The sequence below is a fragment of the Mesitornis unicolor genome, unplaced genomic scaffold, assembly GCF_000695765.1.
Source record: "Mesitornis unicolor isolate BGI_N332 unplaced genomic scaffold, ASM69576v1 scaffold18761, whole genome shotgun sequence".
Lineage (NCBI taxonomy): Eukaryota > Metazoa > Chordata > Aves > Mesitornithiformes > Mesitornithidae > Mesitornis > Mesitornis unicolor.
In genome coordinates, this window is record NW_010165991.1 from 1 (window position 1) to 17,436 (window position 17,436).

At 36.9% G+C, this 17,436-nt stretch overlaps 1 protein-coding gene across 1 annotated transcript in view; it reads left to right on the top strand.

Moving 5' to 3' along the window:
* The first annotated feature begins 1,920 nt into the window (after positions 1–1,920).
* Positions 1,921–17,436, top strand: part of LOC104548721 (DCN1-like protein 2) — a 21,351-nt gene continuing 5,835 nt past the window's right edge. The window contains exons 1-3 of the mRNA XM_010194820.1: positions 1,921–2,135; positions 4,356–4,524; positions 6,655–6,785. Of these exons, the coding sequence (XP_010193122.1) occupies positions 1,961–2,135; positions 4,356–4,524; positions 6,655–6,785 (475 nt within the window). The 5' untranslated portion in view covers positions 1,921–1,960. The remainder of the gene's footprint in view (positions 2,136–4,355; positions 4,525–6,654; positions 6,786–17,436) is intronic.

The following is a 17,436-nucleotide window of genomic DNA, read 5'->3' on the forward strand; positions in this document are numbered from 1 at the left end:
CGCTTCCTTTTGCGGGGGGTGAGGGGAGGGTGGGCCGGGGAGCGGCCGCGGCTGCCCCAGGAAGGGATCGCACGGTGCCTCCGCGTTTTCAGCTTCGGTGCGTCCTCGGGATTTGTGATAGGGCGCAGTTACCTTTTTGAGGTCGTGTCTCGGTGCAAAGCGCACCTCCTGCTTGTTTGGGACCTGTCAGTGAGGAGTCGTGATCCGAACACGACTTCCAGACCTTCCGCGCTGTACCCCTGTCTCCTACGCGAGGCATTAAACACAAATGCACAGTAGAAACTACACTGCGTGGCAGAGCAGTAGGTTGGATAGTCGAATGTGTTTTCTTATCTTTGATTTCTTCAAATAACTCAATGTTTTGTTTAGACCGTAGAAAATACTCCGCATTTGTGTGAGTAGGCTTGTAAGAGGACAAGGGCTTTACTTGTCAGTGTTGTCAATGACCTCTATTTTGAAGAGGTCATCGCCAAGTTTGTTGCTCAAAAAGAGGTTTATGTAACTGAGGAAGATCTTAGTGCAGACTCTCATAGTTATTGAAAATAGAGGGGGTGTGCACAGAGCCTGCAGTCAAGGGTTTACTTTGTATTTTCTTACCAAAATACATTGTAGTTATTTTTGCAGCTCCTTTCCCACTTCATATGTATCCTCTTGTACAAAAAGAAACTTTACATGTTTCTGCTTATATAGAATTGAAAAAAATCTTGTAGGAAAGACCAAAGTGCTTGTTTACATGATGTGTTTCTTGTCTCGGGACCATCTGTAGTCAAGATGTCACCATCCATATGTGTACAAGAGATAAAAAGTAAACTGAAAGATGGTCCTATGCTTGCTACTTACTGCTTGCCGAATCAGGATTTGGTTCCCTTCCTTGATATTTAAGAGACCTGTAAATTTTCTGTTATGCCTGAAGATTTAAGCAGTAGTGAGGAACTTGGACAAATTTCTCAGCTTGTTTGTCCAGAACATGTGTTAAGTATGGTTTAACAAAATTGGAGATAACCAGAATGTAATAAAAATCAGAGTTTGATTTAAGCTATCTCCTTCTGACTTCATGCAAAGAATAATGTTGAACTATGTTAATAGCAGATTTGCTCCCTCTAAAATCCCTATTCCCACCTCTTGGGTTTTCCAGTAGTTTAGGGATGTTGTGTAAATAGGGTTGCTGTAATTAGCTGCCATTAAGAGAAACATCTTATTTGTTCCTGTATACCACTATAATACACAGTTTTGTTGTTTAGCATATAATAGTATAAACATTTTCAGACTTAATTAAAATTTTAGATCCCGCTTACAGCAGCTTTATACTCTCATAACAGCAAATCTGACATGTCTGCTTTATCTATTTTCATTTTGTCTTATATCTTCTGTTGGCAATGGTTTCTAACATTAAATGTTATTAAATAAAAGCATCACTTAAAATTATTAAACTTTGCATTGCTCATTATTGCTAGGAAAATATTAGGAAAACTATTGAGCAGTTTTTCTCTGTGTATGAAGAATTTATACAGAATCTGTGACTCTATAAGTTGTGCCTTTGTAATCTCTTGTTTGTGTAACCACTAGGCATATTTTCAGAAGATAACCATATTGTTACACGATGAAACTTGTGTTTACTGCTGTTACAGAACAGAAAATGTCTGCATATGTGAGCAATAAAGCAGAAATACAGATTTATAACTGCCAGAACATGTGCTGCTAAAAATGTATATATAGATGCTGTCATTTCAATTTTCAGAAGAAAATGCTGTCTTTTTAACTGCAGAAGAACAAGGCTTTGTCTTCCTGTAATTCTGAAGTGAAAGTTGTCATCAACAAGAAAACTAAAACCTTTTAAAGATAGGCATTAGTAGTAGAATGCTGAAACAAACTTCTGGATTAGCTTCATTGGCTTTCCTGCTTCTTTTGCATCCCAAAGCATAAGCTTAAATCGTCTCAGAAGGACAAGGTGCGCCAGTTTATGGCATTTACCCAGGCTGGTGAAAGGACTGCTATATACTGCTTAATGCAGAATGAATGGAAACTAGAAGTGGCAACAGACAACTACTTCCAGAACCCGGACTTGTACTACAAAGAATCCATGAAAAATTCCGTAGACAAGAAGAAATTAGAACAGTTGTATAATCGATACAAAGGTAAGGCTTGCTTTTTTTGTTGTGGGTTTTGTTATTTTCCTTATTATTCTCTTTGGGTGATATTTCTGCTTTTCCCTCTGCTGTTCCTTAAGGAAAGATTGCTAGCTTTTGCTTCCCATTTTGTGTTTGGGGTAGTGAGATAAGAATGAGAAAGGTTTTAAATGCTCTTAATATTCAGTACGCAACTTCTGTAGATATTCCTGTAGTGTTTAAAGCAATGTCACAGTAGGAAATTAAACCTATCATGAGAAAATATTGTCAGCTGCATATGGTGGGAAGGAGAGTAAAGCTTATTATGCAACTTACTTGATCTATTGTCAATGGCTGCTGTTCGATATATGTATGATGCACTTTGTATGGCAAACAGATACGTATGATTCTTATACTAATATTTGGGGGAGTTAATTTTGGTCAAAGATGGTAGTATTTCTATACATTAAAATCAAAAACTTTTCAGATAACATTACAGCTAAGAGTCTGACAGAACAAGCCAGATAAGAAAACTGAAAAACTAGTCATGGAAACTCCATCCTTAATTTATTCTTTGTGCTTGCATAGTGCAACAAAAGTGGTGTGCCTGGTTCAGAGAGGCTTGGAGGGAAAACCACAAGGAAGTGGATTAAAGGCAGAGTTGATTCTTTTTCATTTATTTTTATTTCACAGCATTGCTAAAAAGAACAAAAAATAAAAGGAACAGATAGTCACATAAATATAAGAATGTGTGTGATCCAGATAACAGCGCTTTCTGAAATGTGGCCATCTGACATGAATGTGTGCATTATTCATTATGTGTTAGAGCAGAGAGGGCTGGAGCCGTTACCAGCCCCTGCTGAGATCCATACACCCTGTGAGGGTGGTGAGACACTGGCACAGGTTGCCCAGGGAAGCTGTGGATGCCCCCTCCCTGGAAGTGTTCAAGGCCAGGTTGGACAGGGCTTTGGGCAGCCTGGTCTGGTGGGAGGTGTCCCTGCCCATGGCAGGGGGGTGGACCAGATGATCTTTAAGGTCCCTTCCAACCCAAACCATTCTGTGATTCTATGATTCTAGAATATTTACTTGTTATTCCTCTTCAAAGTTCCCTGAATCATACCATGGGTGTAAACCTTTTTTTAACGGGTATAAGTCTTTGTTTGCTAAACAAGGTTCCTTTCTGCATTTTAACATCTCTTCCACTGTAGTGTTGGCTGGAAAAGAGATCTTAGCTTAACAGTCCCCAAAAAATAAAAATAGAAAATTGTCTTCAGGCTTTATTTTTTTTTAATCAACTCATGAAATAAGGACTTAATAGCTTGGTTGAAAAATCTTACCAGTTTAGGGAGTTAGTCTTAAATTTACTTGAGAGATACACAATACTGAAATGTCTTTCTATCAAAAGCTGTAAAAGACAGTTTTGTTGTTTGTAAACTATCAAGCTCTGAAAACTGAAGGTGTCCTTCCCTTTCTGCCCTCAGTTAAGTTTACATGTACGTTGGTTGGTTTGGGGGTTTTTTGAGAAATAATTTTGTTAGTTACAGAACTGTTGCAATGACATCCAGCCTGATATGGGTAATTATAGTGTGGTTCTGACATCCAGAAAGGTGGTAATCATAGCACTACTGAAACATAGTATTTCCTAAGTTGTGTTGTTTAGCTTAAGACCCAGTTATGCTGAGACATTGAGCAAAGTGTTGGTGATTTGCCTGACTTGCAACTAAAGTCCAAATATGTTTGAGTTAATTGTGGCCTTTAAACAGTTACAGTGGATTCTCATGTATCTCTAGCAGGAAAAAAATCTGTGGGCTCACTTGGTATAGGTAGGTTGTGGGTTTGGGCTTTTGTTTTCCTTTTGGTTTTGCTGCTTTTAAAATTTAATACATACTAACCATTAAACATAGTATACATGTTGATGTGTTTATCAGGTTTACTGGTTTTAGATGTAGTAAAGCATCTCCTCCATTAATTCAGATCATTCATAGAGCATTGTGGAGAGAAGGCAAAAAATATTTTGTTGACATTAGGTGATGAGTTTAGGAAAAAGTTGCAATGCATAGGGAATTTTGCAGAATATTTCATCGATTTACAGATACTCTTCAAGATACTTCTAAAATTAACTATATTTCAAGTGAAGACATTTGTGAAGCTTATGTAAAAATGGAGACTTCTGTTACACAGCGTATCAAAGCTGCACAACTGATTGTTTGTAAATAATTACAATCCTCCTCTTTGTATTTTGAACTGCAGACCCGCAAGATGAAAATAAAATTGGCATTGATGGGATTCAACAGTTCTGTGATGATTTAAGCCTGGACCCTGCCAGTATCAGTGTTCTGGTTGTAGCGTGGAAGTTCAGGGCAGCTACTCAGTGTGAATTCAGTAAAAAGGAGTTTGTTGATGGCATGACAGAGTTGGGGTAAGTATCCATTTCTACATAGTTCATAATGTAAGGCCTGGGGTTGATTTCTGTTTAAAATAGTTTTAATTTAATTAAGTGTGAAGCTTCAGAAAGCTGGTAAGGCTGGTGCCAAGTGTGTAACAGATACTAAATGCCTGTAGTGTCCCATCTTCCTTAAAGTGGTGCTTTACTGCAAAGCCGTAATGAAGCAAAATAATCCCTACCTGTACAGCAAGAAAAACAGACAGATATGCTCATCTTCTTGTGTAATTCATATAAACATATGCATGGTTGTGTTAAGGTTTTGAGTTGGGCTGTTAAAAGCTGAAACCCCAGAGAAGTATGAAGGAAAAAAAAGTTCGGTCAGTGTTGAAGCAGAAAATAACCTTGCAGTTCTTTCCTTTTACCTTCTCAACACCAAGTGCAACCTTTTTTTCTTTTTACCACTTTTGCAAACCATAGTTTTCTCTTACTGCCTGGTGTACTAGATACTTCATTTATACTGAATATCTATAATAAGTTGAAATAAAAATGAGGGTATTGACAGTGGAAAAGATTGTTTAGTCTGACTGTGATATAACTGGTTTTCCTCCTGGATTATGGAGCTGTTCTGGATGATAGACTTTGAGGTTAAACCATGTTGCCTCTGTTTAGCAATAAAGCTGAGCACTTATCACCATAAAATAAAATTTTGCATTTAACGTTTCCTTGAAAGAGATGCAGTGTTTCTAATATTAAGAGGTATAAAAATTATTTCTTTTTAAACAGATAGGTGGAGAATTAAAGTTTATTACTTGTCCATATTTTTTGTAGCTAAATAATTTCATTTGATTTTAGAACGGCACCTTATCAATATCTTTCTACAACAGATCCGTTTCTAGCAAATGCGGTAGTTGTTTCCTGAGCAGAGGTCCTGGCAGTCTGTTGTTACTGACCTCATTGGTTATTGACTTCTTTCTAAGCTTTTCTTTTTAAACAAGGTTATTCAGAAATTGTGATGGAAAAACTTTTACTATCATCCGAAGTCCACTGCTTTATTTTGTTGCTTTGAGTTGAGACTGTAAGGATAATTATGATTTTCTAGCCATGGACAGCAATCAAGTATTCATGCTGTTACATTAAAGGCTGCCAGCATTATTTGATAAAGCTGATTAAAAAGGTTTTGTGAAGCCACCTGTGGCTTCTGGCTTGGATTTTGTTCTGTAAATTTGTCACGTTGCTCCTCCATCCTCATCATTCTCTGATACAGTTTCACAGAGATCTGAGATTTTTATCTGCTCAACACATATTAAAGTGCTCTTGGGAGCAGCTCATTATACCTGCTTGCCACTGGTATGCTGCTTATGGAGAATTTGGAATGATTTTGTTACATACTGGAGATGCAGTGTCTGCTGTCTGTAGCATTGAGCACATGTGAAGATTTGAGTGGAAAGAATTCCCCAAGACTTAGTTCATAGAGCACCTTTAGGATCTGTATAGGAAGGCATGGTATTTGTCCCATCAAGTCTCCATGAAACTGAAGTTCTCAGCTGAAGACTATGAGCAGAATTCTTTCTTTTCTCCACCAGATACTGCTGGAGGCCAGAAAGGTGCTTACTTTTATCTGTACCATGCAAGACGATTAAAACTGCACCCGCTTTTTATGGATCTTGCTGTAGTTATCCATCCTTTAATAAAATTATTCTTCAATCTTTAGAATAAGTATAAACATTTAGCTACTGAGAACTTTCGAATGCAAGATGATAGTTATGATTGCTGCTTCTTCTTTGAAGCCTATTTCCTTCTACAAGTTTCTAGGTACAAAACAAAATACTGGTTATATTCTATAAACTCTGAATATTCGTTTGATTCCTATCTATTGTTTGACTTAATAAACTCATTAAGAGACTGAGAAAAGAAGTTAAACCATGGTATCCTGTTTGAATTGTGTACTTAATAGATGCCTATATATAATATTCCACTTAAAATAGTTTCGTAAACTAGTGTTTGTATTTTTTAAAATGCTCTCCAGAAAGATACTCTGTTTTTATCTTAACTACTGCTTTGTTTTGCTCTGAAACTGACCATTAAAAATACAAAAAAGATAAGGGGAAAAAAAGGTAAAAGAGGTCTTAAATATTTACAGATAATATAACCTCTTTTGAACAGGTGTGACACCACAGAAAAATTAAAAGCTCTATTACCAAGACTGGAACAAGAGCTAAAGGATCCAACAAAATTCAAAGATTTCTATCAGTTTACTTTTAACTTTGCTAAAAACCCTGGACAAAAAGGTCTAGGTAAGTAGAAAAAAGTCAAGAAAATATCTACAGTTAGTGAAGTCCATTCCAAAGACTTCTAATAATTCAGTTTTCTCATTGATGATTGTATAGTAAATTAATTATTTATTTCTTCCACTGACTTCTCCTTGTTTTCATCTTCTTTCAATTAATCTCCTCTTTAATGTCCCCTTGGTTCAGACAATTTAATAGGGTTTTCTGCTAGCATTTACATTCTCTATCCTCTTCTCAGAGGAAGTTCCGGCAGTTCTTAAAAACCTGTCTTTTTTTTTTTTTTAATTTTTTTTTTAAAAGACTGAGCTAGAGAGGTCCTTGTGTTTTCTGTCTTGTTTCAGTTATTTTTTTGAAGAAAATGTCCATATCGGCTTAAAAAGAGGCAAAATACTCAGACCAAGAGTTGTTGTTCTAAGAATTTTTAGTTTTAGCTCACAGTTTTTATGTAAAATTTAGAAGAAGAATATTACGGAGTTGTTTCAGAGCTAGTGAATGGAAATAAGCATATAGTTTATAAATTATTAAGTTATAATTCATTATAAAGTTTGAGATTTGTCCCAGTCCATGCCTTGTATTGCTGGAGTAAAATGAATATGTTGTTTAACATTCCAGTGCTTTATTCTCTTCAAATCAAAAAATATCTATAGTTGTGAATAGATGAAAAAAATTGTAAGATGAAATTTGATATCCCTTCAAATTCATGTCCACTTTAAAAAGAGACTCTGTAGGAAGAAATTTAGCTGTTTTGTGTGTAGAATAGCACCATACCATCATCGCTCTTCTCTTTGTGCAGTGGGTAAGAGGAAGTGGTTCGTTTTGGGTTTTTTTTAGCATAGACACTTTAACTCTGTGTCTGTTACTTGGTAAGCACATTAATACTTTCTCCCAAAAACAGTTGGATAAGGACTGAGATGGAGAAGCAGAATACTGATTTAGACCATCTCAACCAGAGGCACATGTTCCACGTTCTTTCTTGGGAATTACTTTGAATAGTCTCACTTGTCTTTCCCAGTGTCTTTTTATTTTTTTTCTTTTTCCAAATTGTTGGGCAACTTTTAGCCAGTTTCTCTTCCTTATTTTTTGCAGCAATTTCATTTTTCATTACATGCCACCCTTTTGTGGGTCACATGCCACCCTTTCAGACACAAAAATGGAATAGTCTTTTACTGGTTCTGTGAGGCTGCTTGGAATTCAAGTCCTTTAGTTAGCTGTTCTCTTTTTTTGCCTCTCTTCACTAAAAAAACCCTAGTACTTTCAGAGTGCAGAAAAGGTAAGTCAGTTACAGCTGAGGTTGGAATTTGTGGGATACCTAAAGAAATATTACAAATGGCTTCCTGTTTTAATTGGCTCAGTTCTAACATGAACCTCATGTACTTGGGAAATATGTCTCACAAGCTTTTCACCTAAGCCTGTACAAAGAGGAGGAGGGAAGGCAGCCCAGCCCAGATTATGGAACTGAATGTTCTGGTTTTTGGACATGAGGAGGAAAAAGGAAACTTACTACTTCTCCATTACTTCTGCTTGCTTGGTATAGAGGCCTTTTTATCTGTCTTCTCTGTGGGGTAAGAAAAGTACTTTTTGACAATAGAACGCCGAAGTGCCTTCTTGCACTAAGAGTTGAAATATTAGCAGGAGAAAGTAAAAAGTGCAAAAATTAAACTTATAATAAACCATAGGAAGAGGAACTGTTGCTGATTTCACTTTTCAGGAATTTTAATAATTCTGGTAATACTGTTTCTTAATTTCAAGTAATGTTAGTTATTACATGGCAGTATTTTGATGACATTTTTGTCAGATTTTTTCTGGTTTTGCTAAGATTATTCTAGATATCAAATAAATATAAGCAGATGTCACTGGTCTTATTTCACTGGAGATACGCTGTATTTCTGTCTGTTGTGAACTTGGATCTCTACAGGTCAAGTGGAAAAAGTGTGCTGAACAAACATTATTGACTTGCATGACATTATGGGGTGATGGAGGTCAACAATGGCTTATCTAAATAAAAATTAACACTGTATAGGTTTGGAGTTGGAATCTTTTCAGGGAATGCCATTATATTCAGTGGAACAGAGAGGTGGGGGGCGGGGGGAAATAAGTTTACAGGTTGGCGTGTACAATGTACTGCTTCCTTCTGAGGTTATTCTAAGCGTTATGTCTGTTCTCTTTCAGCAAAAAAGTGTTCGGCAAGGAAAAAAACTTAGTTATCTTACAGGAGTGTCTGTATGAGCTGAGAATTTTATTTGTTTTAGCTACATTTAATATAGGCTTAGGTGCTGTTTGATTTTACATCTTCTTCTCTGTATACACTATGTATTTCCTCCTAGAATGAGAAACTGTCCATCTTCCCTCCCTCTCTCCACAACTAATCTAGAGGTATTTGTGCACTATTGCTGAGGAGATGCAGGAATTTGTCATCCATGTGCAAAGTCTGTTTCTCTCTTACTAAGTTTGGAGCCTTTTCTTGGTATGCTTCTATGAATTCAATCCGGATAGCTAAACAGAACATGCAATTGGATTTGTTACCAAATGAGCTGGTACAAATCTCTGCCTAGTTCTGTCTAGGTCACCTTGAGGTGTTGACCTCCCCACATGCACGTTCAATGACAGGCAATGCTACCCAAGTATAGGATGCTACTAAGCTACTGCCCAGCTGCTTGCTTTCTGGTGGTGTGCTCCCACGATAGTGCTTCCCTACTCATTCCCATACATTTGCATTTGAATTATGACTCGGAAGACCGAGAGGTCAGTAAGTTTATGGAAAGTAGGGGTAAAAGTTAATGGGTTTAACTAATGAAGTGGAATTAATCTAAGGAATTATTTCCTGACTTTCAATTACAAAAGATTTTAATGTGATTTTTCTGGGGAATTAAATGTCCAATGCTTCCTCTTACTACACTTGGAGCTTAAATCACTAAATCTGGTAGCTATTGCACTCATCATTTAGAGGAGTGGTCTGTAGACTAAAAGAATATGGCTTGATTCTCAGGTATCCGCATGACCTATCAATATGTCTGTTTGAAAACTAAGCAAATTTGACATAATGCCAGTGACAAATGGGAAATTCTTATTCTTAGCAGATTGTTAATAAAAACCTTTTATAAAAGGAGACATAATTAAAATGGTCCTTCTGTTGGATCCTTCAGGCTAAGTGCTAATGCATCTCTTGTTAACAGAAATAACATGTGAGACTAGAGCTTGCCAGGAAAATGCCTGTGGTAGGCAAAGAAGACTCATTTATGCACTTTTTTCATGTTTATTACTTTATCATATTGAAACTATAAGAAATTACTGAAGTACCTCCAAAGTGTCCAAACACTGATGCTTTCATTATGAGTCCTGTTCATTGCTCTGTTAGCATTTTAGTATGTTTCCAATTACTTTATTTTTCATCTATTTCTACTGTTTTAAGAAGTGATAAGGAGCAGTTATTACTTTATATTTTGCCCCATCTGCCCTGAAGAACATCAGGAAATACAGTGATTTATGGGTTCCTTTTTAATATGCCAGGTGGTCTTTCAATTTAAAAGATAGAGAAGTGCTTATATACTGTATTCTCTTATCTAACAAAACCATGACTCGCGGATGTTTTACTAACCAAGTGTTCAGTGGTATGCTAGCAATATATATTAACTTGTCTTTTCAGTTTTGGTATTATCAGCAAGATTTGAGGTCTGATTGACAGTGGTCTTCTGGCTGAAAAGTTTGAAACCCACTGCCTTCACATCATATAATCTTAAATTTCCAATGGCAGGTCTCATACATCTGTCTCCATGTTTTGCTCAGATCTATTGTTAGATTTATTTTTTTTTCCTTTTTCTAGTGTAGAACTTAAATCTCTGTTCCTGACGTCTTCAGTTCAATACTTACCTGTCCAGAGTAAACATGTAGAATACATGTTTCCTTAGAGTTCGTAACAACTTTCAACATATTTGGCAACTATGTATGTGTCTTCCTTTAGTCTCTAGACTGAGTAAAACTGACTACCCTGATACATTTTTATCTTCCAACTCTCTGATAATGGAAGTGTATCTTCCATCTCTCTTTTCCTTTGCAATCCAATTGATCTAACTTTCTCTTGTCCTGTGGTGCCCAAACAAGCTAGATATCTTCCTTGTGCCTTAGATACTTTGCTCCTTGTTTTACATACCATTGTTAAGTTTGCTTATATTTATAACATTGATACTGTTTGCGATCTATTATATTATTGGGTTTCTCCAGAACTGCAGTGTACCCAGTTTATTCTGATTTTCTATTTCTGCAGTTGGTTATTCCCAGGAGCTATGTATGACTTTGCATTTCTCTTTGGTGAAATCTTTCTTATTTACTTCCAAGTGGTTTTCCAATTTGTCTCTATGGTTTTGAATTCCAATCCTGCCCTCTACCATGCTTCACTTGTTTCAGGCTTTGCATAAGTTGCAGATTTATTAGAAGTTTTCTTCGTTGTATCAGCTGAGTTACACAAGTATTGGACAGTGTTAGATACAGGACTGACCCCCATGGATGAGTTTTGTTCTCCCAGTTTGGCAGAGAACCCCTGAGGTTCTTCTAGAACCTCCTTTGGCCTCTATGAAGTCACAAAGGTGGTAGGTAGCAGCTTGAGGTTGCTTCAGCCAACTGAGATTAATTTCACCATGTCTAGCTTCACTTCAGACACCAGTGTTTTCAGACTGGATTTCTAAAAGTTATTGCTGAGGCTACTGTCAATTTTCATTGAACCATTTTTTGCCTGAAGCATATCCTGAAAAAAAATTAAAGAAAATCTCTGTTTAGGGAGATATCAGCAGGACACGTAACTTCTTTTATTACACCAGCTGCCATTTGTAAGGGAGAGAGTGGAAAGGCACAGAAGCCACTCTTAGTTTTTTTGGCAATAGAAGAATTTTGGTGGTACCCAACATAGTCATCTTTAAAACAAAGTGGATTTTGCTTCAGGAAAGCAGTTGGGGGAAGGAATGTGTATGTGTGTGGTTTTGTGTTTTTATTTCCATTTAGAACAGCCCGTCTTCCATTGCTTTTTAATTTCTTCTTATTCTGCAGTTTCCTTCAAAACCAGTGCAAGAAATTGTCTTTTTTTTTATTAGATGGGAAGAATCCTCTCCAATAAATTAAGTTACATCTGTTCTGTCATTCCCCAAAATAGGCACAGAGTTCAGTGCACCGATACTCATTCCTGGAAATAGAACTGCCATTTATAGGAGCTTCTTTCCCATAGTCTGTGTGGTGATCCTAGGAAATTTCTATTTCTCTGCAGGACTTCTGTCTCTATAGTCTCACCCAACTTGAATGTTTCCATTTACTTTTATTAGCTTAATATTATCAAAAAGTATGCTTCAGTCTGGACACACGCTGTTTAAAGAAGTAAAAGTGGTACCAGTCCCCCTAGGTGATAGCTTGTGTAAGTAATAAGATGCAGGAGGCAAAAACACATTGTGTGAGATCTACCATTATTTTTTTAAGCAGAGAATTATGTTGTGATCAATGTAACTCAGGGCCTAACAGTCTTTCGAATACATCTGAATAGATTTCACTGTTATCTAAGAAAAGGATGGATGCTTATGACTGCTAAGACTGTTGTGCTCTAAGTGGTGGACAGAATTCAGGAAAAAAGGTAGCAAGGCTTCAACACAGCAGTGCCATCTCAAATGGCTGTGTATTGAACCTGGCAGGCATAATTTTTAGATATATTAAACTTTATCTGGATATTTTGTATATATTTTGAGAGAATGTAAAATATGCAATTTATTAAGGTCTGGTTTGCCAGGAGACTTTTGCAAAGAATTATTATGGATAACTGTGATTCTGTCTGTTCAATCTACTCTCTCAGGATCTCGCTACTATGGCAAATCTACAGTAAATCGTTGAGTTTTGCATAGCACAGATTTGGATAGGTTTATCTCACCTTTTACTCCCAAGTTGTAGCTTTTTCTACTGCAATCTGAGTGAAACTTTGCATCCTAGCTCTTGATTGATAAGTGTACTAAAGATTGGGAGCCCTGTCCAACCTGGACAACCTTTGGGCAACCTGATCTGGTGGGAGGTGCCTCTGCCCATGGCAGGGAGGTTGGACCAGATGATCTTTAAGGTCCCTTCCAATCCAAACCATGCTGTGATTCTATGATTGTAGATCTTTTGGTATGTTGTATACAGAGCAGTGCAGATTTCTAAGGGCACTGTTCAAGCTCAAAACAAGGTTTTAGTTCCATCCTCCTTTCTTTTTTTGTTGTTGTTTGTTTTTTAACTGTGAGTCTCTTAATGGATCTCCCTTTGAGCCCCACCAAGACATGCTCAGGAGTTTTCATCATGCTCAGGAGTTTACTACAGTTTGCTTCAGCACAGTGGAGGAATTTAATGCATTCTTTCATGGTCTTCAACTTCCAACATGGAAACAAAAAGCAGATTTGTTCCTTCATCACTCCTTCATCTGCTTGCTGGCTCAAAAGGTTGTGCTTCCTTTTCTCTGCCAGTTTCCTGGGATCAAGCAAGAGATGAAACATGAGGAGGGCATTCAGACTTGAATCAGATATTATCTCAAGAACAGAAGAATGACTATCTTTGCATCCGGTATGTGGACTTCAAGGAGGTTGCATCTTCTATGAGCAGATGAGTATAATGTGCTCTTTTTAATTGAAGGAACATCAGCTTTGGCTTTCATCATAGCAGTGTCTCAAGATTCTTTGAAGAGACACTTAGGTTATTTTTTTTTTCTTTCCCCCTGACTAGCTACCAAGATTTCCTCCATTTTCAATGAAGAATTAGATGGATCCATTTTTTAGATTTCTGTAGGAGTGAGTAGATGGAAGAAGTTGAGGGAGTTCAAGAAATAGATTTCACTCTTATTTTGCAAGAGGTCTGTGAATGCTGTATTTTAGGGGTTTCAGTGGCCTTGGTCTGTGAATATGGTCCTTGCTTATCTGAATTATACATGGAGAGACTTGCAGAGATGGAAGGATTTTGAAGCTGGCTCCAGTAACGTTCATTAGGATGTGCTTAAATTGATGTTTAGATAGCTACCTTCTTCTAAGCCTTCTTTCACATTCAGTAGCTTTTGTGCAGTTGATGCACAAGATAATAAACCTGAAAGGTGGATAATCAGCTGCTTCAGCGTGGCAGATGCTGAGACAGAGTTAATGAGCACAGTCAGACCCTGCCCTGTGCCTGCAGAGCTCTTCTGAAATCCACAGGCTGTGCTTCACTGCTCTTCCCTGTCCACCACAGGGACTTAACTCTGACGCTGTGCATTTCACTTCCTCCGATTTAGAGCACTGGGAAGCTCTTTGCTTACAGTTCAGCAGCGATGAATGGATCCAACTCAGCTGGATCCTGAGTTTAGCCACTTTCAGTATTTGTATCATACTCCTTATCTGTTTTTCCCCTTCTGTCTTCATTCTGTGGGGCAGCTCCTATTTACAGTTAAGGGTTATTTTGCTCTAAACTTTTGGCAGTCTGGTGAAGGGTTTTTAGGTTGAAACCTGATGGTATTTTCTTGTTATTTTGCTACGTGGATTGTATTTGCTTGTAGAAGAAGAAAATGTTCTGATTAGGAAAGAAACTAATTCTTGTGTCCATGTTCTTAGTAATTTGAAGGCCAAAGAAGACTCTTAAAATCAATCAGAGATGAGGAAACAAGGAATCGAGTAACTCACTGAATCTTGCAAGTATTCATTTGATGTTTGTTGGTCAGGTAGTGTGATAGTCCAATTGCTGAGATAGATTGACACCAGTTTCTACTGTTCCCACACTTGTACCAGTTTCGGCACAGTGTCCAGGAATTTTATTGAAACAAAATAATTTTGCACAATCTAGTTTTTGTTTTAGCTTCACAGAAGTATGATATTTGCCTGTGATCACAGTGAGGAAACAAGATGAAAGGAAACAAAGTATAGCAGCCAGATAATCATAGAATTGTTACGGTCGGAAAAGACGTTTAAGATCATCAAGTCCAGCTGTTATCTAACTAATACTTCAGGGCAAATTATATGACTTACATAAAGAAAGCATCTGAAGTTCAGTCTCTTACAGGGATTCAATATATTTTTACAAGGTGATTAAATGATAACGTAGATTTCTGTGTCTTGCACATGTCCAGATTAATTTTTTATGCAGTGTTGGGAACAGGAGAGTTTGACTACTCTTTGTTTTCAAAGCTATAGAGTAAGTTTTAGTTAAAGCATTGGGGAAAGAGAGCCTCAAACAAAGGAGCTCTTGGCTCTGAAACTTCATTTTCAAAACCTTGGTTGTTGGTTTTTTTTTTTTCCTTTTCATCCTTATGAACTGGTCTAATAAAAGTAACTTTTTCCTCCTACAAACTTGATTACATTCTTTACTAATTTGTTGACCTGTGTCTGTAGATGGACTGGATAAGGCTGATACATCCTGCTATTTAAAAAAAAAAAAAAAAGCTGCATGTGTAGTTTGAGCCAGTACTCTTTGACTAAAACTCATTGGTGAGCACTGACACTTGGAACAAGCTGCCTGAAGTCCCTCATAGAGGTGATGTATAAAGTTGCAAAGATTTATAATATTGATAAGAAGATGAAACATCAATAAAGGAAGAAGGGAATACTGGGACAATCAGTTAAGCTCAAAAGATAAAATTAAAATAAGTTATTTGTTTCCAAGCACTAAAATATGATAGATTCTACCACTGTAATGTACAGAACCTAGTTAATATGCTAACTAGGGATTATGAGGGCAACAGTGGGTAATATTAAAGTATTCTTATAAATAACTTAAAGATTTTAAGGTGCAATTGGAAGGCCAACGTGTAATGCCTTCAGACCTTTTTTTTCTTTTAAGTTATATGAGTGATTTAGGTGAATTTGAATATTCTGACAGCTTCAAAGATGACTGCATGAACAGCCCTGGTGGTCGGGCAGTCTGAGAGCTGGAAAGTTCCATTTGGCAGAGGATGACAAGTGAGGGCTGCAGTCCCAGAGTGTTGTTTTGGCACAGCAGGTCTAAATGAACTGCATTTCATGTTCCTCATAAATCCTGCTCTCCAGCCAGTTCCTTGCTATCTGCTGATTTATCTTTCTGTTTTCCAGCTTCCTTGATTACTTGTGTGCAATGACTTCACTGCCCTTGTCCAGAATCATAGCAGAGGGATGAGGAACATAATTTAATTTTTTATTATTCATGCAAGAATCTAATAATGATTTTTTTTGTTAACAAGATTAGCATTTGATCAAATCTTTTAAGTAGACACAGGCTGTCTAACTGATAATGTATTTCTCCTTCTGCATGAATTGTGTTAATTTGTTATCACTTCAAGCTTTCTGTTTAATCAGGGTAGAAGAGGCTGAGGGTTTTTTAAAAACAGTTTTAGAGTGAGGCTTTAATGTTTAGAATAGATCATACTGCATGCAAAATGCTTTACTTCTGATTGTGGAAAGCAGGTTGTTTAAATAATTCAAAAGTGTAAAGAACTCCTTTTAAAGCACACTCAAACATGTTTACTATAACAAAAGTTATTTAGCAAAATAATGTTTAAAATAATTAAAACATTATTAACTTTTTCCTCCTTCTTGAACTTGTTTTACTTAGATATTGTGTATATTTAATTTTTTTTCCTAGTAGCTTCAATTTTACTAATTATTTTTAATGGTAATTGGTATCACTTTTAGATGACTTGGGTAGTTGTTAGGGTTTTGCCACAGAAAGCTTTATAGACGCTTTACATAGCCACAACTGGACTAGATATCGAGAAAGCTGAATATCTGCATATTGAAGCTTTGTTCCAGTGTATGCAAAAGCTTTGGACTATGAAGCCATTATAGTGAAGGGGCTGCATGACATCAGCACTCGCTAGTTACTGACACTGAAAATATTTTGAGGTACAGGAAAAGCTCAAACTGTTGTATAATGTACGGTATATGATGTGGCATTTTTATGGTTTCTTTAAACATTAGCCGTTTAGCAGTTTTATGTTTTGGATATGGACATGAAAGTTTGCACTGAAGTCCTCTAAACTGCTCCTTTCTTAGGCATTAATTTCCAGAGATTTATGCAGCTGTCTTTTCCTTTCAACTTATAAAACTTGCATTATTAGCCTGTAATGTGGGGAGCATATTTTTTGGTACAAATACAGCATGTTTTTATAATTGTAGTTTGATATTATTTTATTTATATTGATCCTTTCATATCTAGGCAACACTGAGAGAGGTATTCCTGAGACTGTCTAAGAAATCCATGTCTTGCAAAAGCATCTTCCTGTGATGGTTCAGGAGTCCCGTGGCATAAGGCTTTTTTTTTTCTTTTTTTTTAATGTCTTTTAGTGCTGCACCAATAATCAGATTCAGAGTCTCCACAGCATTACTGTTTATTGATATTGCTATCAGCATCCTAATGTAGAACTGGAACTCTGTGTGACAAAGTCTTCCCTTTAAAGCAGAAAAACCCTCTTTTCTGTCCTCCAGTGCTAAGGAGGTAGGGAATTGTCTTCAAACCAAAGTGTAGCTGTATCCCCTGAGAATGCAGCACACCTGAAGGCCTCATTTTCTCAAATACTTTAAGATAGCATAAACTGGCACCACTACCAAAAGTGATCATCCCATCTAGTCCTTTTGTTCAAATATGTCTTGTGTTAGTTCATAGCTTTGTGTGATTGCAATGAGGTGATGATTCCAGATGAGGAAGATTTACTTTTTTCTCTCTTTCC